Source organism: Salmo salar, chromosome 18, assembly GCF_965601325.2.
Source record: "Salmo salar chromosome 18, fSalSal1, whole genome shotgun sequence".
In the NCBI taxonomy this organism is placed as follows: Eukaryota; Metazoa; Chordata; class Actinopteri; order Salmoniformes; family Salmonidae; genus Salmo; species Salmo salar.
The window spans coordinates 91,618,661-91,641,182 of NC_138308.1; the positions used below are offsets into that span (position 1 = coordinate 91,618,661).

General features: G+C 43.8%; 2 protein-coding genes across 3 annotated transcripts in view; one reads left to right on the forward strand and one right to left on the reverse strand.

The window, feature by feature from the left end:
• The window catches only part of m1ap (meiosis 1 associated protein), a 62,206-nt gene extending 51,563 nt beyond the window's left edge, over positions 1-10,643 (forward strand). Inside the window, exon 13 of one of the 2 annotated variants that reach the window (XM_045701593.2) lies at positions 9,898-10,643. In XM_045701593.2, the coding sequence (XP_045557549.2) occupies positions 9,898-10,080 (183 nt within the window). In that variant the 3' untranslated portion in view covers positions 10,081-10,643. The remainder of the gene's footprint in view (positions 1-9,897) is intronic. The other variant, XM_045701594.2, reaches the window with a different exon arrangement.
• Positions 10,644-20,563: 9,920 nt separating this feature from the next.
• The window catches only part of dok1b (docking protein 1b), a 28,674-nt gene continuing 26,715 nt past the window's right edge, over positions 20,564-22,522 (reverse strand). Inside the window, exon 7 of the mRNA XM_014156655.3 lies at positions 20,564-22,518. Coding sequence (XP_014012130.1) covers positions 21,602-22,518 — 917 coding nt within the window. The 3' untranslated portion in view covers positions 20,564-21,601. The remainder of the gene's footprint in view (positions 22,519-22,522) is intronic.

Here is a 22,522-nt window from a genome sequence, read left to right on the forward strand (position 1 = left end):
ATCTGGTGTGACCATCATTAGCCTCATGCAGCGCGAAACATCTCCTTTGCATAGAGTTAATCAGGCCGTTCATTGTGGCCTGTTGAATGTTGTCCCATTCCTCTTCAATGGCTGTGCGAAGTTGCTGGATATTGGCATACACGTCGATCTATGCTCAATGGGTGACATGTCTGGTGAGTATGCAGGCCATGGAAGAACTGGGACATTTTCAGCTTCCAGGAATTGTGTACAGATCCTTGCAACATGCGGCTGTGCATTATCATGCTGAAACATGAGGTGATGACGGCAGATGAATGGCACGACAATGGGCCTCAGGATCTCGTCACGGTATCTCTGTGCAGTGGCGATTTTAGTATGTAAATCTTGGTGGGGCAAAAACAAAATGTGGGATACATGCCAGCAAAGCAACAACAACACTAAACAATACATTAATTGCGCTATAACGGTTCATTCAGCCTCATTTACTGCCTTTTAAAAAAACATAGCTGACATGGCTGACTTGCTTAAACAAATGTGGTTTCTACTGACAATTGAGATGTACAAACTATGGCATAAGGGGACGACAAGTGGATAAGAGGCAATCCGTAATTTCGATTAAGACATTAATGAGCGAGCTAGGACGAACGTAGTCAATATAACTATTTGTTCAGCACTTTTGAAATGTACAGCAACAGAATTCAGAACATGGGCCGTTCTTACAGTGTTCTCCCTGTACACCAAGTCAGAACCGTAGGATAAATAAAGGGGGCATAGAAGCAGACAATGAAAGCTCTTACAATATTCGATGATTATATTTCTCAAAAACAGGTTATAGGCTACATGTGCACCACCAAATCAGAACAGTAGGTGAAATTAAGAGGTGAAAATAGACCAATTTATTAGGGTGAGGCACATGGGCTACTAACAGCTTACTACACAACATACACTTACTATAACTTCCTTAGCTACAGTATACATATCTCCCTGGCATATTACATCATTTATGCAGCAGCATACAAGACATTTTTGGGCTCACCTTGTTGTGCTGTGCTCACTTGAACAGGAAGGTGGCGCGGCGGTCCTTCGTGTGGCAAATTTTGTCATCAAACTTTGGCATCAAAACTTTGGCATTCTCTGGATTTATGGTGCTTTCAAGACAACTGGGAACTCAAAAAAAGTCAGTGATCTTCAGGTCGGCGCTCTAGAAAGAGGCCCGAGTTCCGAATTTACAATTCTGAGTTGGATGAAAGTTCAAAACCGATTTTCCCAGTCGTAGTTCGTTTTCCCCAGGTTCCCAGTTGTCTTGAACTCACTAAAGTCCGATTTTGCAGTTCCGAGTTAACAGTTGTTTTGAGCGCGGCACAAACCATGCTTCATTGATAGCATGGCCAATGTTGAGTGTTTATCATTTTAAACTAAGAAATGTCACGCCTGCTCCCACTTCCCTCGAGCGCCAGGATGCCCATCATTACGCACACCTGTCACCATCATTACGCGCTTCATTGGACTCACCTGGACTCCTTCACTTTGTTGATTGACCCTCTATATCTGTCTGTTCCTCAGTTGGTTCCCCGTGTCAGCATTATTGTCGTCATGGTGTTTCGTTCCCCCTGTCCAGACGCTGTTCTTGTTTTGTTATATGTCCGTTGTTTCATTAAATGTTCACTCCCTGTACTTGCTTCTCGTCTACAGCGTCTGTCTTTACAGGAAAGGAGACCCTTAATCTTAGATTTGGGACCACACAGTCACTCCACTGAATAGCAGGCTAATGATTGCTTTGCAAGGCTTGCAGTTAGCAGCTGATTCCTTCCAAACCACTCATTGTTGAATTTGCGATTTCCAACTTGTTGTGTAATGTTTATGGCTGATGAGCACCAATACGTTTTATCTAGAATTTATCTTAACTTCTTCTCTTCATATGACAAGGATTAAAAGGATTTGCCAGTAGATTGTTGACTTGATTCATGATGATGACTGCTAGCTAAGATTTTTAAAGTATGTTGTTGACATGACCAGTCCAATCAAAGCTACTGTAGATATAATGTGAATTGAGGTCATTTTATCTGTGGTCAATGACCTTGAGCCTTCTTGGATGGGCACTTCTAATGTAACTCTATGGCAGCACCCAAGGGGATAGAATTTTCTAGCTCTACCCTTAGACTTGGCGGTGACGTAGTTTCCCCATGAGTGACAGAACACTGAGCCAATCACGGCGCAACGCTCCGTATTTTCTGCTGCCTTGCCCCAACACCACAGAAAGCACTGAGCTGGGCTGAAACACCTGCATTTTGGAGCTGCCTTACTCAAGAAACTAAAAAGAGACCATGTTTATATGCGGCTTTATTAACTCAATGATATATATTTCTTTACATTGTTTGAAAATTGATATGTGACACGTATTAATGCCAAAATAACTTGCTAAAAATGTGGGGCTCAAAAACGGGCTGTGCCCCACCTGCCCTGAATGACGGGTCGCCACTGTCTCTCTGCTTTCAAATTGCCATCGATAAAATGCATTTGTGTTTGTTGTCCGGAGCTTATGCCTGCCCATACCATAACCCCACCGCCGCGATGGGGCGCTGTGTTCACAACGTTAATGTCCACGCCATACACTTGTTCTGCGGTTGTGAGGCCAGTTGGACGTACTGCCAAATTCTTTAAAACGACTTTGGAGGAGGCTTATGGTAAAGAAATGAACATTCAATTCTCTGGCAGCAGCTCTGGTGGACATTCCTGCAGTCAGCATGCTAATTGTACGCTTGCTCAAAACTTGAGACATCTTCGGCATTGTGATGTGAAACAAAACTGCACATTTTAGAGTGGCCTTTTATTGTCCTCAGCACAAGGTGCTATATTGTAATTACTTCACCACCATGGCCTATTTATTGCCTTACCTCCCTTATCCTACGTCATTTGCACATGCTGTATATAGATTTTCCTACTGTATTATTGATTGTATGTTTGTTTATTCCATGTGTAACTCTGTGTTGTTGTATGTGTCGAACTGCTTTGCTTTATCTTGGCCAGGTCGCAGTTGTAAATGAGAACTTGTTCTCAACTAGCCTACCTGGTTAAATAAAGGTGAAATCAAAAATATAGATTTTGTATTACGATATAAAATTATATAGATTTTGAATTATGATATAAAATGATATAGATTATATAGATTTTGTATTATGATATAAAATGATATAGATTATATAAATGTTGTATTATGTTATAGATTATATAAATGATATAGATGTTGTATTATGATATAGATTATATAAATGATATAGATTATGTAGATGTTGTATTATGATATAGATTATATAAATTATAAAGATGATATAGATGTATTATGATATAAAATGATATGAAAGATAATTTTACTTCTGAAAGTATGCACTAGATGGCAGTATTTTACTTCTTGGCTTCAGAGCCATATTTATCAAAAGTTTCTCACACATGCGCACGCACACACGCACTCACTCACTCAAACATACAGTCACTCATACACACAGTCACACACACACACTCTGTCTCCAGGGTGATTTCATTGTGTTAGATGAGTGATTGAGCGAATCGAATCGCCCTGTCTCAATCTGGGTCAGAGAGACGAGAGAGAGCGGAACTGGAACTGTCACCCGGCCGTTACCGTGGAGACTTCTCTGTGTCTTCCAATGATGACCTCACAACTAATAGACTTCTTCTTTTTAGTCAATCCTTGGGTATTCTTTTAGCCTGAGTGCCAGTCTGTTGGTACTATGAACTCCTAGTCAGTCATTATCATGCCATACATGTCGCTATCAGCTATTACTACAGCCCATAGTATTTCCTGATCAGGTAATTTGGTTGTGTGTGTGTGTGTGTGTGTGTGTGTGTGTGTGTGTGTGTGTGTGTGTGTGTGTGTGTGTGTGTGTGTGTGTGTGTGTGTGTGTGTGTGTGTGTGTGTGTGTGTGTGTGCGCTTTAAGCTGATAAGGTCTCCTGCAATGCAAATAGATCATGTAATGTAACAGTGAAAATCTCCCTCCCCCTGACCTCTCTCAATTCAATTTAAGGGCTTTATTGGCATGGGAAACATATATTTACATTGCCAAAGTGAAATAGATAATTAACAAAAGTGAAATAAACAAGAAAAGGTTAACAGTAAATATTACTCACAAAAGTTCCAAAAGAATAAAGACATTTCAAATGTCATATTATGTCTATATACAGTGTTGTAACGATGTGCAAATAGTTAAAGTGCAAAAGGGAAAATAAATAAACATAAATATGGGTTGTATTTACAATGGTGTTTGTTCTTCAATTGTTGCCCTTTTCTTGTGGCAACAGGTCACAAATCTTGCTGTGATGGCACACTGTGGTATTTCACCAAATAGATATGGGAGTTAATCAAAATTGAAATAGTTTTCAAATTCTTTGTGGGTCTGTGTAATCTGAGGGAAATATGTGTCTCTAATATGGTCATACATTTGGCAGGAGGTTAGGAAGTGCAGCTCAGTTTCCAACTCATTTTGTGGGATGTGCGCACATAGCCTGTCGTTTCTTGACAGCCAGATCTGCCTCTCTCTCTCTCTCCTCCCCCTTAACTGTATCTCACCTCTCGTCTATTTCTGTCTTTCTCTCTGTCGCTTTCTCTTTCCACTCCCTAACTAAACTAGAGGTCGACCGATTATGATTTTTCAACACCGATACCGATTATTGGAGGGCCAAAAACCCGATACCGATTAATCGACCGATTTTGTTTTTGTAATAATGACAATTACAACAATACCGAATGAACACTTATTTTAACTTAATATAATACATCAATAAAATAAATTTAGCCTCAAATAAATAATGAAACATGTTCAATTTGGTTTAAATAATGCAAAAACAAAGTGTTAGAGAAGAAAGTAAAAGTGCAATATGTGCCATGTAAGAAAGCTAACGTTTAAGTTCCTTGCTCAGAACATGGGAACATATGAAAGCTGGTGGTTCCTTTTAACATGAGTCTTCAATATTCCCAGGTAAGAAGTTTTAGGTTGAAGTTATTATAGGAATTATAGGACTATTTCTCTCTATACGATTTGTATTTCATATACCTTTGACTATTGGATGTTCTTATAGGGACTTTAGTATTGCCAGTGTAACAGTATAGCTTCCGTCCCTCTCCTTGCTCCTACCTGGGCTCGAACCAGGAACACATCGACAACAGCCACCCTCGAAGCAGCGTTACCCATGCAGAGCAAGGGGAACAACTACTCCAAGTCTCAGAGCGATTGACGTTTGAAACGCTATTAGCGCGCACCCACCTAACTAGCTAGCCATTTCACATCGGTTACACCAGCCTAATCTTGGGAGTTGATAGGCTTGAAGTCATAAACAGCGGAATGCTTGAAGCACAGCGAAGAGCTGCTGGCAAAACGCACGAAAGTGCTGTTTGAATGGATGCTTACAAGCCTGCTGCTGCCTACCACCGCTCAGTCAGACTGCTCTATCAAATCATAATTATAACATAATAACACACAGAAATACGAGCCTTTGGTCATTAATATGGTCGAATCCGGAAACTATCATCTCGAAAACAAAACGTTTTTCCTTTCAGTGAAATACGGAACCGTTCCGTATTTTATCTAACGGGTGGCATCCCTAAGTCTAAATATTCCAGTTACATTGCACAACCTTCAATGTTATGTCATAATTACGTAAAATTCTGGCAAATTAGTTCGCAACGAGCCAGGCGGCCCAAACTGTTGCATATACCCTGACTCTGCGTGCAATGAACGCAAGAGAAATGACACAATTTCACCTGGTTAATATTGCCTGCTAACCTGGATTTCTTTTAGCTAAATATGCAGGTTTAAAAATATATACTTCTGTGTATTGATTTTAAGAAAGGCATTGATGTTTATGGTTAGGTACAGTCGTGCAACGATTGTGCTTTTTTCGCAAATGCGCTTTTGTTAAATCATCCCCCGTATGGCGAAGTCGGCTGTCTTTGTTAGGAAGAAATAGTCTTCACACAGTTCGCAACGAACCAGGCGGCCAAAACTGTTGCATATACCCTGACTCTGTTGCAAGAGAAGTGACACATTTTCCCTCGTTAAAATAAATTTATGTTAGCAGGCAATATTAACTAAATATGCAGGTTTAAAAATATATACTTGTGTATTGATTTTAAGAAAGGCATTGATGTTTATGGTTGGAGCAACGTGTACCTAAGCGATTATATGCAACGCAGGACAGGCTAGATAAACTAGTAATATCATCAACCATGTGTAGTTAACTAGTGGTAATGATTGATTCATTGATTGTTTTTTATAAGATAAGTTTAATGCTAGCTAGGAACTTACCTTGCCTTCTTACTGCATTTGCGTAACAGGCAGGCTCCTCGTGGAGTGCAATGTAAAGCAGGTGGTAAGAGCGTTGGACTAGTTAACCATAAGGTTGCAAGATTGAATCCCTGAGCTGACAAGGTAAAAATCTGTCGTTCTGCCCCTGAACAAGGCAGTTAACCCACCATTCCTAGGCCGTCATTGAAAATAAGAATGTGTTCTTAACTGACTTGCCTAGTTAAATAAAGGTAATAAAAAAAAGAATCGGCCAAATCGGCGTCCCAAAATACCGATTTCCGATTGTTATGAAAACAGGAAATCGGCCCTAATTAATCGGCCATTCCGATTAATCGGTCGACCTCTAAACTAAACGCTTTGTAATGTGAATACACAGTGGCTTTGTCTTTGTCCCTTCATCTCCCTCTCTCTGGCTTTATTGGCATGGGAAACACATGTTAACATTGCCAAAGCAAGTGAACTAAACTCAGCAAAAAAATAAACGTCCTCACTATCAACTGCATTTATTTTCAGCAAACTTAAAACCTGTTATGGATAGGGGGCAGTATTTTCACGGCCGGATAAAAAACGTACCCGATTTAATCTGATTATTACTCCTGCCCAGAAACTAGAATATGCATATAATTAGTAGATTTGGATAGAAAACACCCTAAAGTTTCTAAAACTGTTTGAATGGTGTCTGTGAGTATAACAGAACTCATTTGGCAGGCCAAAACCTGAGAAGATTCTGTACAGGAAGTACCCTGTCTGACCATTTCTTGGCATTCTTGATCATCTCTATCCAAAACAAGGGATCTCTGCTGTTACGTGACACTTCCTACGGCTCCCATAGGCTCTCAGAAGGCGGCAAAAAGCTGAATGGTGGCTTTGCAGGCCCTGGCTGAAAAACATTAGCGCATTTTGATAGTGGTCGATCAGAGAACAGAGACTGGAGGCGCGTGCACGAGGCGACTCCATGTTTTTAATTCTTTCGTCTTTGAACGAAAACAACGACTCCCGGTCGGAATATTATCGCTTTTTTACGAGAAAAATAGCATCAAAATTGATTTTAAACAGCGGTTGACATGCTTCGAAGTACGGTAATGGAATATTTAGAATTTTTTTGTCACGAAATGCGTCGGGCGCGTAACCCTTCGTCACCCTTGGATAGTGTCTTGAACACACGAACAAAACGCCGCTATTTGGATATAACTATGGATTATTTTGAACCAAACCAACATTTGTTATTGAAATAGAAGTCCTGGAAGTGCATTCTGACGAAGAACAGGAAAGGTAATCAAACTTTTCTAATAGTAAATCGGAGTTTGGTGAGGGTCAAACTTGGTGGGTGTCAAAATAGCTAGCCTGTGATGGCGTGCTATCTACTCAGAATATTGCAAAATGTGCTTTCACCGAAAAGCTATTTTAAAATCGGACATAGCGAGTGCATAAAGGAGTTCTGTATCTATAATTCTTAAAATAATTGTTATGTTTTTTGTGAACATTTATCGTGAGTAATTTAGTAAATTCACCGGAAGTGTTCGGTGGGAATGCTAGTTCTGAACGTCACATGCTAATGTAAAAAGCTGGTTTTTGATATAAATATGAACTTGATTGAACAAAACATGCATGTATTGTATAACATAATGTCCTAGGCGTGTCATCAGATGAAGATCATCAAAGGTTAGTGCTGCATTTAGCTGTGGTTTTGTTTTTTGTGACATTATATGCTATCTTGAAAAATGGGTGTCTGATTATTTCTGGCTGGGTACTCTGCTGACATAATCTAATGTTTTGCTTTCGCTGTAAAGCCTTTTTGAAATCGGACAGTGTGGTTAGATAAAGGAGAGTCTTGTCTTTAAAATGGTGTAAAATAGTCATATGTTTGAAAAATGGAAGTTTTGGGATTTTTGAGGAATTTGTAATTCGCGCCACGCCTATCATTGGATATTGGAGCAGGTGTTCCGCTAGCGGAACGTCTAGATGTAAGAGGTTATGAACATAATGTATGAACATAATAAGATTCAACAACTGAGACATAAACTGAACAAGTTCCACAGACATGTGACTAACAGAAATGGAATAATGTGTCTCTGAACAAAGGGGGGGTCAAAATCAAAAGTAATAGTCAGTATCTGGTGTGGCCACCAGCTGCATTAAGTACTGCAGTGCATCTTCTCCTCATGGACTGCACCAGATTTGCCAGTTCTTGCTGTGAGATGTTACCCCACTCTTCCACCAAGGCACCTGCAAGTTCCCGGACATTTCTGGGGGGAGTGGCCCTAGCCCTCACCCTCCGATCCAACAGGTCCCAGGCGTGCTCAATGGGATTGAGATCCGGGCTCTTCGCTGGCGATGGCAGAACACTGACATTCCTGTCTTGCAGGAAATCACGCAGAGAACGAGCAGTATGGCTGGTGGCATTGTCATGCTGGAGCGTCATGTCAGGATGAGCCTGCAGGAAGGGTACCACATGAGGGAGGAGGATGTCTTCCCTGTAACGCACAGCGTTGAGATTGCCTGCAATGACAACAAGCTCAGTCCGATGATGCTGTGACACACCACCCCAGACCATGACGGACCCTCCACCTCGATCCCGCTCCAGTGTACAGGCCTCGGTGTAACACTCATTCCTTCGACGATAAACGCGAATCCGACCATCACCCCTGGTGAGACAAAACCGCGACTCGTCAGTGAAGAGCACTTTTTGCCAGTCTTGTCTGGTCCAGCGACGATGGGTGTGCGCCCATAGGCAACGTTGTTGCCGGTGATGTCTGGTGAGGACCTGCCTTACAACAGGCCTACAAGCCCTCAGTCCAGCCTCTCTCAGCCTATTGCGGACCGTCTGAGCACTGATGGAGGAATTGTGCGTTCCTGGTGTAACTCGGGCAGTTGTTGTTGCCATCCTGTACCTGTCCCGCAGGTGTGATGTTCGGATGTACCGATCCTGTGCAGGTGTTGTTACACGTGGTCTGCCACTGCGAAGACGATCAGCTGTCCGTCCTGTCTCCCTGTAGCGCTGTCTTAGGTGTCTCACAGTACGGACATTGCAATTTATTGCCCTGGCCACATCTGCTGTCCTCATGCCTCCTTGTAGCATGCCTAAGGCACGTTCACGCAGATGAGCATCTTTCTATTTGTTTCTTTCAGAGTCAGTAGAAAGGCCTCTTTAGTGTCCTAAGTTTTCATAACTGTGACCTTAATTGCCTACCGTCTGTAAGTTGTTAGTGTCTTAACGACCTTTCCACAGGTGCATGTTCATTAATTGTTTATGGTTCATTGAACAAGCATGAGACACATTGTTTAAACCCTTTACAATGAAGATCTGTGAAGTTACTTGGATTTTTACAAATTATCTTTGAAAGACATGGTCCTGAAAAAGGGATGTTTCTTTTTTTGCTAAGTTTAGATAATATACAAAAGTGAAATAAACAATAAAAATGCACATCCAAAGAATAAAGACATTACAAATGTCATATTATGTGCAAATAGTTAAGGTGCAAAAGGGAAAATAAATAAACATAAGTATGGGTTGTGTTTACAACGGTATTTGTTCTCTCTCCCACACAATACACAGGAACTTACTCCTCCCTCTCTATCTCCTCCCTCCATCCCCCTCAGCAGCAGCAGCAGGGTCGTCAGTTCCAGGGGGGTAACAGTAGAGTCAAGGCCACCGTGGCGCCCCTCCCCTCGGCCCCTCCTCCCTCTAAGATGTCTCGCCCAACCCTCACCATGACCCCGGACCCCCGGGCCACCGCCACACCCCTCTGTTCCCACGACGACGATCTACTGATGATGCTGTGAGACTATTATTGCACCTCGCTCCAGAGTGAAGTTTCCCCTGGGCACTGATATATTCAATTTGTTATTTTTTACTTCACTTTTTATTTATTCACGGGATCCCAATTGAGACCAGGGTCTCATTTACAATGGAGCCCTGAGAACAAACACCTCAAAAGATGATAGTTCAATGAATCAATAAAACAGCAAAAAATAACACACCACAGCTCAACAACACTAATAACAGCTCAACATCACTAATAACAGCTCAACAACACTAATAACAGCTCAACATCACTAATAACAGCTCAACAACACTAATAACCCTCCACAGCTCAACAACACTAATAACAGCTCAACAACACTAATAACAGCTCAACAACACTAATAACAGCTCAACAACACTAATAACAGCTCAACAACACTAATAACCCACCACAACCAATTACAACACTAATAACCCACCACAACATTAATAACCCACCATAACCAGCCACAACACTAATAACCCACCACAACATTAATAACACACCACAACACTAATAACCCACAACACTAATAATCCACCACAACACTAATAACCCACCACAACCAACCACAACACTAATAATCCACCACAACCAACCACAACACTAATAATCCACCACAACACTAATAACCCACCACAACACTAATAACCCACCACAACATGAATGACCCACCACAGCTCACCACCACACTAATAATCCACCACAACACCAATAACCCACCACAACCAACCACAACACTAATAATCCACCACAACACCTACCCACTACATCCACCACAACACTAATAATCCACCACAACACTAATAATCCACCACAACACTAATAACCCACAACACTAATAATCCACCACAACACTAATAACCCACAACACTAATAATCCACCACAACACTAATAACCCACCACAACCAACCACAACACTAATAATCCACCACAACCAACCACCACACTAATCACCACAACACTAATAACCCACCACAACCAACCACAACACTAATAACCCACAACACTAATAATCCACCACAACACTAATAACCCACAACACTAATAATCCACCACAACACTAATAATCCACCACAACACGAATAATCCACCACAACACTAATAACCCACAGCACTAATAATCCACCACAACACTAATAACCCACAACACTAATAATCCACCACAACACTAATAACCCACAACACTAATAATCCACCACAACACTAATAACCCACAACACTAATAATCCACCACAACACTAATAACCCACCACAACCAACCACAACATTAATAATCCACCACAACCAACCACAACACTAATAACCCACCACAACATGAATAACCCACCACAGCACTAATAACCCACCACAGCTCACCACAGCACTAATAACCCACCACACCAACCACCACACTAATAACCCACCACAACCAACCACAACATTAATAATCCACCACAACCAACCACAACACTAATAACCCACAACACTAATAACCCACCACAACACTAATAACCCACCACAACACGGTTAACCCACCACTATCAACCAAAGCACTTCAGTGAATTCATCCCTCTTTACCGTTCTAAACTGACCATCTACTAACGATCCTGTGAGACTGTTATTCCACCTCGCTCCAGGGTGAAGTTTCCCCTAGACACAGACCGATGCTGTGAGACTGTTATTCCACCTCGCTCCAGGGTGAAGTTTCCCCCTAGACACAGACCGATGCTGTGAGACTGTTATTCCACCTCGCTCCAGGGTGAAGTTTCCCCTAGACACAGACCGATGCTGTGAGACTGTTATTCCACCTCGCTCCAGGGTGAAGTTTCCCCCTAGACACAGACCGATGCTGTGAGACTGTTATTCCACCTCGCTCCAGGGTGAAGTTTCCCCCTAGACACAGACCGATGCTGTGAGACTGTTATTCCACCTCGCTCCAGGGTGAAGTTTCCCCTAGACACAGACCGATGCTGTGAGACTGTTATTCCACCTCGCTCCAGGGTGAAGTTTCCCCCTAGACACAGACCGATGCTGTGAGACTGTTATTCCACCTCGCTCCAGGGTGAAGTTTCCCCCTAGACACAGACCGATGCTGTGAGACTGTTATTCCACCTCGCTCCAGGGTGAAGTTTCCCCTAGACACAGACCGATGCTGTGAGACTGTTATTCCACCTCGCTCCAGGGTGAAGTTTCCCCCTAGACACAGACCGATGAACATCTACTGACGATGCTGTGAGAGACTGAACTCAACCAATAAGCTCAACATGCAAGTAGGCCCCCCAATGTTATACTCAAGCTACTTTAACATACGACTTAAGCAAGTTTCCCCTAGGTACAGATCTAGGATCATCTTTCGCCTGCCCCAATCCTAACCATAACCATTAGTGGGGAAAATGTAACATTGACCCAAGATCAGCATCTAGGGGCAACTTCACCCTACTCCTTCGAGCTCCAAGCAACTTCTACTTACCTCTTATGGAAGAGACATGGCAAACACGCAAGTAGACTCACGAATGCTATACTCAAGGAACAAGTCATTTCAACCCTTACCCTGAGGGACTGCAATTCTAGGCCACATCCAAAGTTTGCAAACAAGATGGACAAGCTTCCAACTGTTCATATGGTAAAGTCATTCGTACAGTGAGTCAGTGAGGCCTCAAAAGAAGCTCAGTCAGCATTAAAAAGAGGAACACAGTAAAACAAACTGCAACCACACACACACACACACACACACACTTCCTACAGTAACCCTGCAACCACACACACACACACACACTTCCTACAGTAACCCTGCAACCACACACACACACACACACTTCCTACAGTAACCCTGCAACCACACACACACACACACACTTCCTACAGTAACCCTGCAACCACACACACACACACACACTTCCTACAGTAACCCTGCAACCACACACACACACACACACTTCCTACAGTAACCCTGCAACCACACACACACACACACACTTCCTACAGTAACCCTGCAACCACACACACACACACACACTTCCTACAGTAACCCTGCAACCACACACACACACACACACTTCCTACAGTAACCCTGCAACCACACACACACACACACACACACACACACACACACACACACACACACACACACACACTCTTCCTACAGTAACCCTGCAACCACACACACACACACACACACTTCCCACAGTAACCCTGCAACCACACACACACACACTCTTCCTACAGTAACCCTGCAACCACACACACACACACACACACACTTCCTACAGTAACCCTGCAACCACACACACACACACACACACACTTCCTACAGTAACCCTGCAACCACACACACACACACACACACACACACACACACACACACACACACTTCCTACAGTAACCCTGCAACCACACACACACACACACACTTCCTACAGTAACCCTGCAACCACACACACACACACACACACACACACACACACACACACACACACACACACTTCCTACAGTAACCCTGCAACCACACACACACACACACACACACTTCCTACAGTAACCCTGCAACCACACACACACACACACACACTTCCTACAGTAACCCTGCACACACACACACACACACACACACACACTCTTCCTACAGTAACCCTGCAACCACACACACACACACACACACTCTTCCAACAGTATGGTTAGAGCTATAGTTGTTTCATGGATTTAACACCCCTATTAAAAACCTTCTCACAATACTTAATTAGTTAGATTTCGTTTCCCTCGCTGCCGTGTCCAGAGTGCTGAGGCGGCGTAAAAAGCAACCAATTAAAGACCAGGGGGAAAAAAATAAAGACTGATTTAAACAGTTTCGATGTGTAAACGCAGGCATTGTCTGTTTAGACACACACACACACACACACACACACACCCTTCCCACTCAGTCCTACCCCAGTAGTCAAACGCCTGCTGTGTACCGCTGAGAAATATAAGAAACAGAGGGGGTCTCTCTCTCTTCAGTCTCAGAAGGGCTGCTTTCCAAAGGGCACCCTATTCTCTGCTTAGTGTACTACATCTGACCAGAGCCCTATGTGCCAGCCCTGTCAGTCCTAGTCACAAGTACTGCACTATATAGGGAATAGGGTGCGGTTTGAGATGCAGCCAAGGGCTGTAATCTAGGGGTAAAGGAAGCTGGATCAGGGGGGTGACGGAGGGGGTAAAGGAAGCTGGATCGGGGTGGGGGGGGAGGGATGGAGGGGGTAATGGGGGAACAGGTCAGAGCAGGGTTGAGGCTAGAACTGAGGTTGTGTGACGATGTCATTCAATAATATGCCCATTCAAGGAGTTCGGTCACACACTCATAATTACACACAGTCACATACACACACACTTGAGTGGTTAAACAGGCTCCCGCCATTCCGCCCACCCACTGAACTCTACAACCCTGAAGAGCATGACACTGTGGCATCACGGCGTCGTGATGTCACACAAGACTTGGAACAAGACTTGAAACTGTCAGCCAATCGTTAAACAGGCTCCCGCCATTCCACCCACTCACAGTGTCCGGGTGATGTCATGGCATTGTGATGTCACACAAGACAGCCAATCGTTTAAAAGGCTCCCACCATTCCACCCACTCACAGTGTCCGGGTGAGGTCATGGCATTGTGACGTCACAGAACAGAATCCCTCCACCCACTGAGATGAATTTCAGTCACTGACCAAGTTCAGGTGTTTTTTTGTGTTCTTGCCTGACTTGTATATTTTATTGTTTGTCTTTGTCAGAAAAAAAAAACTTGTGACATCACAGAGCTTTGGTTTGGAAACGTGTCTCTCATTTCAACTACTCTCTGATATAAACCACAACTCCCCATATTGAAACTTTGATAGAAGTTCTGTTTGACTGGCTGTGAATGTAGTTGAATGTAATCAGTGTTGTTTTTTAAATGTTCACAAAATATTCATGTTGTGTTGTGGTCCTCTGTTGTGTTAGTTGGCACTTAACCGTCATTTGCTCCATGGGGCGCCGTACTACTATGGCTGACCCTGTAAAGCAACACATTTCACTGAACCTATTCAGTGTACTGTATGTGATAATACTTTAACTGTACAGATCAAAATATATTAAAATAAAACAAGTTCCTGCATGTCGCGTTTGTATTTTTGTTCAGTATATATCCTGTGGAATCTGCTAGTTTCAGTTGTAATCAGCAGTTAGGTCACACCCTGACCATAGAGAGCCTTTCTATTTCTCTATTTGGTTAGATCAGGGTGTGATTTGGGTGGGCAATATAGTGTTCTTATTTCTTTGTTTGGCCGGGTATGGTCCCCAATCAGAGGCAGCTGTCTATCGTTGTCTCTGATTGGGGATCATACTTAGGCAGCCCTTTTCCCACCTGTGATTGTGGGATCTTGTATTTTGGTTAGTTGCCTGTGAGCACGCCATTTGCTTCACGTTTCGTTTGTGCGTTATTGTTTTGTTTGGTGAGTTTCAATTTATTAAACTATGTGGAACTCTACGCACGATGCGCCTTGGTCTCCTTCTCTACACACAAACGTGACAAGTTATCACTGGTTAGAAGTCCCTGTAGCCAAATAGTGACACACCCAAAACATACGCATCACACACACAAACTAAAACACAAGGGGGAAGATCTCAGTTGCATACTTCTCCCGTCATCTCTCCTCATCTCCTTCTCAAAACCAACTGTATGAGAAAGCCAGAGGTCCCTCACCTTCTCCTCCAATGTGTTTTGAGAAGGACACGGGTTAATGTTAGTTCAGAGGACTGGTGTGCCCTTCATACTGGACTTCGTCTTTTCACAACCGTTTCAGTTTCAGTTGTGTGTGTATGTGAGTCAGAGAGAGGACAATCGAAGGAAAAAGCTGAGCAGGGGGCATATTTTTTCTGCTGCGGTGCGGAGTTAGAGGAGAGGACAAGGAAATGAAACGCAGTGACACAGGAAGTCAACGTGATGCTACTACCCTGAGTCAACCACAGAGATAGAAGTAGTTTAACAATGTACCGAATTACAAAATCTATGAATATACTTCTGGGAGGGGGATGTCAAGCTAAGTTTAACAGAAATCTACACAGGCGAGGAAGTCAAAGTAAATCTTCCAATAAAGAGAGATGAAGGAAAATAAAGAGACAAACTAAATCTTCTTCAAACGAGGGTGTGTTTCCAAATGGCACCCTTAAGTCCCTCTTTACTTCTGACCAAATAAAATTCTATTGGTCACATACACATGTTTAACAGATGTTATACATACACATGTTTAACAGATGTTATTGTATAGCGAAATGCTTGTGTTTCTTGCTCCAACAGCGCAGTAATATCTAACAAGTAATATGTAACAATTTCACAACAATACACACAAATCTAAAGTAAAGGAATGTAATTAAGAATATATAAATATTTGGACGAGCAATGTCGGAGTGGCATAGACTAAAATACAGTAGAATATAATACAGTATATACATGAGATGAGTAATGCAAAATATGTAAACATTATTAAAGTGACTAGTGTTCCATTATTACAGTGGCCAGTGATTTCAAGTCTATGTATATAGGGCAGCAGCCGCTAAGGTGCTAGAGATCGCTATTTAACAGTCTGATGGACTTGAGATAGAAGCTGTTTTTCAGTCTCTCGGTCCCAGCTTTGACGCACCTGTACTGACCTCGCCTTCTGGATGATAGCAGGGTGAACAGGCAGTGGCTTGGGTGGTTGTTGTCCTTGATTATCTTTTTGGCCTTCTTCTGACATCGGGTGCTGTAGATGTCCTGGAGGGCAGGTAGTTTGGCCCCGGTGATGCGTTGGGCAGGCCGCACCACCCACTGGAGGACCCTGCGGTTGCGGCCGGTGCAGTTGCCGTACTAGGCGGTGATACAGCCCGACAGGATACTCTCAATTGTGCCTCTGTAAAAGTTTGTGAGGGTTTTAGGTGCCAAGCCAAATTTCTTCAGTCTCCTGAGGTTGAAGAGGCACTGTTGCGCCTAATTCACCACACTCTGTGTGGGTGGACCATTCCTGGCACCACAGGGCCCTCACCTCCTCCCTGTAGGCTGTCTCGTCATTGTTGGTAATCAAGCCTACTACTGTTGTGTCGTCTGCAAACTTGATGATTGAGTTGGAGGTGTGCGTGGCCACACAGTCATGGGTGAACAGGGAGTACAGGAGAGGGCTGAGCACGCACCCTTGTGGGGCCCCTGTGTTGAGAATCAGGTTTTAATAGTCACAGTGGGAACAACACCTACTATACATTTCCTAATAAACTCAGTCACCGTATCCGTGTATTCGTCAATGTTATTCTCAGAGGCTACCTGGAACATATCCCAGTCGGCGGGATCAAAACAACTGTGAAACATGGATTCCGATTGGTCAGACCAGCATTGAATAGTCCATAGCACGGGTACTTCCTGTTTGAGTTTCTGTATATAGGAAGGGAGGAGCAAAATGGAGTTGTGATCAGATTTGCCGAAGGGAGGGCGGGGGGAGAGCCTTATTGTCACATCCTGACCAGTAAAGGGGTCTTTTGTCATTGTAGTATGGTCAGGGCGTGGCAGGGGGTGTTTGTTTTGTGTGTTTTGGGGTTTTTGGTCTAGGGGATTTTGGTTCTAGTTTTCATTTTCTATGTTCCGTTTTCCAGGTCTGGCCGAGTGTGGTTTCCAATCAGAGGCAGGTGTCTATCGTTGTCTCTGATTGGAAGCCATACTTAGGCAGCCTGTTTTCCTTTGGGTTTTGTGGGTGGTTGTTTTCCGTTTTGTGTAAGTACCTGACGGAACTGTCGGTTGTCGGTTTTGTTATTTTTTTTGTAAAAGTGTTATCTCATTCAAATTAAAGAAGATGAGCACTATACACGCTGCGCCTTGGTCTGTCCTTTACGACGCCCCCGACACTTATAGGCATTTCGAAAAGCTGAGTAGAAGTGGTCCAATGTTTTACCAGAGCGAGTGCTACAGTCAATGTGTTGGTAGAGCTTTGTTAAAATCCCTGGCTGCAATAAATGCGGCCTCAGGATATGTGGTTTCCAGTTTGCATAGAGTCCAGTGTAGTTCTTTGAGGGACGTCGTGGTATCAGCGTGAGGGGGAATATACACGGCTGTGACTATAACCGAAAATAATTATCTTGGGAGGTTGTACTGTCGGCATTTGATTGTGTGGTATTCTAGGGTCGGGTGAACAAAAGGACTTGAGTTCCTGTACGTTATCACAATCACACCATGAGTCGTTAATTATGAAACATACACCACCGCCCTTCTTCTCTGAGAGATATTTATTCCTGTCCGCGCGATGAACTGAGAACCCAACTGGCTGTGCGGACTCAAGACAGTATATCCCGAGAGCCATGTTTCTGTGAAACAGAGTATGTTACAATTCCTGATGTCTCTGGAAGGAGATCCTCACCCTGAGCTCGTCAACTTTATTAGCCAAAGTCTGAACATTAGCGAGTAATATCCTCGGAAGCGGTGGGTGGTGTGCGCGCCTCCTGAGTTGGACTAGAAGTCCACTCCGAATACTTTTGGATCAGCCTCTGGAATAAGTTCAATTCCCCAGGGGGGTACGAACAAAGGATCCAAATCGGGAAAGTCGTATTCCTGGTCATATAGCCGTAATGCTGGTGAGTTACCACCGCTCTGATATTCAAAAGTTATTTCCGGCTGTGTGTAATAACACAAAACATTTCCTGGGCTAATAATGTAAGAAATAACCATCTTGTGACTCATGCATACAGATTGAAGAGATCTGAGTGACTCAGCTTCTTGTGTGCCTTGATGGCAGACGCGTGGGAGACAGGACAGCTGTAAACACACGGCGAGACACACACAGACACGGTACAAACACACACACGGGACACAGAGGCTAATTGAAAATACCTGCTGGGTGATGGGCTGGATGTTATCAGGCATCCGGGCTTTAACACACACACACACACACACACACACACACACACACACAGAGTCAGCACACACACACACACACACAGAGTCAGACACACACACACACAAACAGAGAGAGTCACACACACACAGTCAGACACTCACTAGGTTAAATGAAGTGATGGCGCAGATGAGATCTTTGGGACACCCCCATTGGTTAATGTTTAGGGTCGTCCCAAGGAACCCCAGATAGCACTAACCATAACAGCTGTCTAAAAGGTCAAAGGGAAAGCACAGGAGGAGAGAAACATTTAGGCACTTCCTCACTGAATAAACTAAACCACTGGAGCTAGGCTGAAATATAGCAGACAGTCCCCACACACAATAACACAGAGTGAGACAATACATTTAATGTGTGAATGATCTATTTAAAAATAAGGTTAAAGGTGTGTGTGAGAGACAGAGAGAGACAGACAGAGAGAAGAGACAGACAAAGAGAGAGAAGACAGAGAGACAAAGAGAGAGAGAGAAGACAGACAGACAGAGAGACAGAGAGAGAAGAGAGAGACAGTAGAGAGAGAGAGACAGACAGAGAGAGAAGAGGTGGCTTGAGTGTTCATGCTCTCAACGATAGCATTATGACATCTTATTCTTTCTAGAATCCCCATTTTGTTTTGTTGTTTTCGACCGGCTGCTACCGAGGCCATGAAATTGACCTGAAAGATTCCTTTCTTTCTTTTCACCGTGGCGTTCTGTTGTCTGGTTGTTGTTAGCAACGTTCCAGGGACGCCAGCACTAGCATGCCGTGAATTTTAACCAAGACCTCAGAAAAAAAACAAACGAGAGGGGAAAAAAAAAACATTAAAAAAAAATACTTTAAAAAAACAAAGTAAATTGGCTTGGATGAAAGACTGCTGGCTAAATTAACATAGTGTCTGGTTGGCTGTTATACGCACTGTTTCTAGGCCTTTTCCTGTCTGTCTCGCTCTTCCCTCTGTCACCCTTTCTTTCTCATACCTTCTCCCTTTTCCTCACTCGTCACCTTCTCACACAAACATTTTCTCCTTTTTTTAAATTGTCTCACCATTTTCTCTGTCAAACTTTCCTGTCTTTCTCTTCCCTCTTTCCCTCAAGCTCCTTTACCTTGGGATCTGAATCCCTAGTCTGTCCATCACTTTGACCTCTCTATTTCAACCTATACAGACCCACATACACCACACCACACCCCTCGCACAGTTTAACCTGTAGTTTTGAAACGAGGGAGCAGACATAACTTCTGTCTTACTCATTAAACTCTGGTTCAACTCGTTACAAAACCCACTCTGGTCCAATCCAAAGGTCACATCTGTCAAAGAAATAAAAAAGATTCCCCTCGAGTCTTATCTGACTATTTCTATAGGGATACTCCCCACACACACACACACACACACACACACACACACACACACACACACACACACACACACACACACACACACACACACACACACACACACACACACACACACACACACACACACACACACAGCTGTTTTGAGATTCTTTTGACCAATAGATTTCTCAATTCAGCAGCCAACGACTGTTCAATCTGTGACACTGTAGTTGGAATGAATTTTGCTTTAGATGGAAAACACTAACTATAGGTAGATTTTTTTCTCCGATTTTTATTAATAGAATTTTTATAATATTTACAACACAGCACAGCTGTTTTTGACACACACAAAAACACACATCTGCATTACATGTTTAGTAGCTGGAGATCGGTACAACAACAAACAAAACGAATAAAGGGTGCCCTATTCCCTATGAAGTGCAGTACTTTTGACCAGGGCCCATAATATTCTAGTCAAAAGTAGTGCACCAAATAGGGAACATAGTGCCACTTGGGACACAGACAAAACAATCACATGTTGTGTGCATTGAGGTCCCAATTCTGCATGTCCCTATTTCATAAGTTCTGGATCTCCAACAGTTGAGTCTCCATAGTTTAGACGTGATGATGAAGTTAAAAAAAAAACGAAAAAATAAGAATCACAGTTTTTGCTCTAAAATGTCTGAAGGTTACAGATTATGATGAGTGATTAGCATCATATCATATCACTTTACAAAGCAGAAACATGTTATAGTCTTTCCAGTAAGTGCATAGTCAACATGGACACAGCCACACACACACACAGACGTCTCCCGCTGACACGCAGAACACTCAACTTGCTGCAAGCCACATAAGTATTTCCCACTTCTGAGTGTTCGTCCCAAATTTGCGTCCTATTCTCTATGTAGTACACTCCTTTTATAACCAGGGTCTATAGGGCCCTGGTCAAAAGTAGTGCACTATATTAGGGAATAGGGTGCCATTTGGGACACAAACTGTGTCTCTGTCTGCTTAGCCACACAGAGGTTTCTGTTGGCTAACTTTTGTGTTTGACCAAACATTCCACACACACATCCCATGTCCTCTTGGTTAGCTTTGCGTGCTACCATGGTATGTGTCTTCCCTGAACTACATGTCCCAAGATGCAACAGGAGAAGATCAAGATCAAGCCACCACTTTTTTTTAAATCTCCTGGGTCGTGTTCAAAATGGAGTTTCTTATGGGACAAGTCCAGGTTGTCCTCACTGTTTCAGTCCGTTTTCTTCCATTTGGTGCCTCATGAATACAACCATCCAGTCCTGTTTAGGGGCTTAAATATCTCCCAGATTGTCATAGATGATATCAGGGGATCGCAGGCCGGTGTGGGGGTACCAGGGATTGGGAGGGGGCTTGTGTCTTGACACTTTACTGTACAGCTCTGTGTGCCTACCTTCCCCACCTCCTTCCCCACCTACACCCCTGGCCCTGTCTCCCCCTCCCCCAACTACACCCCAGGCCCCTCCTCCAATTCCAAAACCTCCACTACTGTTATTATTGTTCAGGTTAGTTGGACCTCCAGGCCCAGCCTTCCCCAGGGGCAGAGGCACGGGATCCTTCCGAGGAAGAGCAGCCTTTTTGGGCTTGGGGGTGGTAGCAGGCTTGGGTGGCCACTTGGAGCCCCCTGGTCCTCTGATGACGAGGGGAGGCTGTGGTTGTTTTCCATAGGAGGGGACTGCGTAGTTGTCTGTAGGCAGGTTGTACAGCCCCTCGTGGGGCTGAGGAGGAGGGCTGCCTTTTCCCAAAACACCACCTCCTGCTCGCCCCTCTGGTTCATCATAGATGTGTTCGGCGTCGGTGAGTGACGATGATGATGCTCCTTCCGCCTGACCCCCGAGAGAACGCATGTTCCCCCCTCCTCCTCTCCCTCCTCTCCCTTCCTCCAGCCCCATAACACCCATCTTCTGTATCAGATCCAAACTGATTCGATCATAGAGGTCCGAATAGAGGGGATCGAGCTGGTTGTTGCCATGGTTACGACCCCCAATCCCGGTGACCCCTCCCTCGTCGCCGAGGGGTCGGAGTCGGGGGGTGGGGATCGGAAGGTTTGAGGTCTGTGTCTTGATAGTATCAACAGGGTCAGAGTAGAGACAGTCGCCGGCAGAGAGAGAGGAGAGACGGACAGAGTCAGCCGGTTCAGAGTACACACTTCCCTGTTCCTCTTGAGACGAGGTCGCTCCTACTCCTTTACCTAA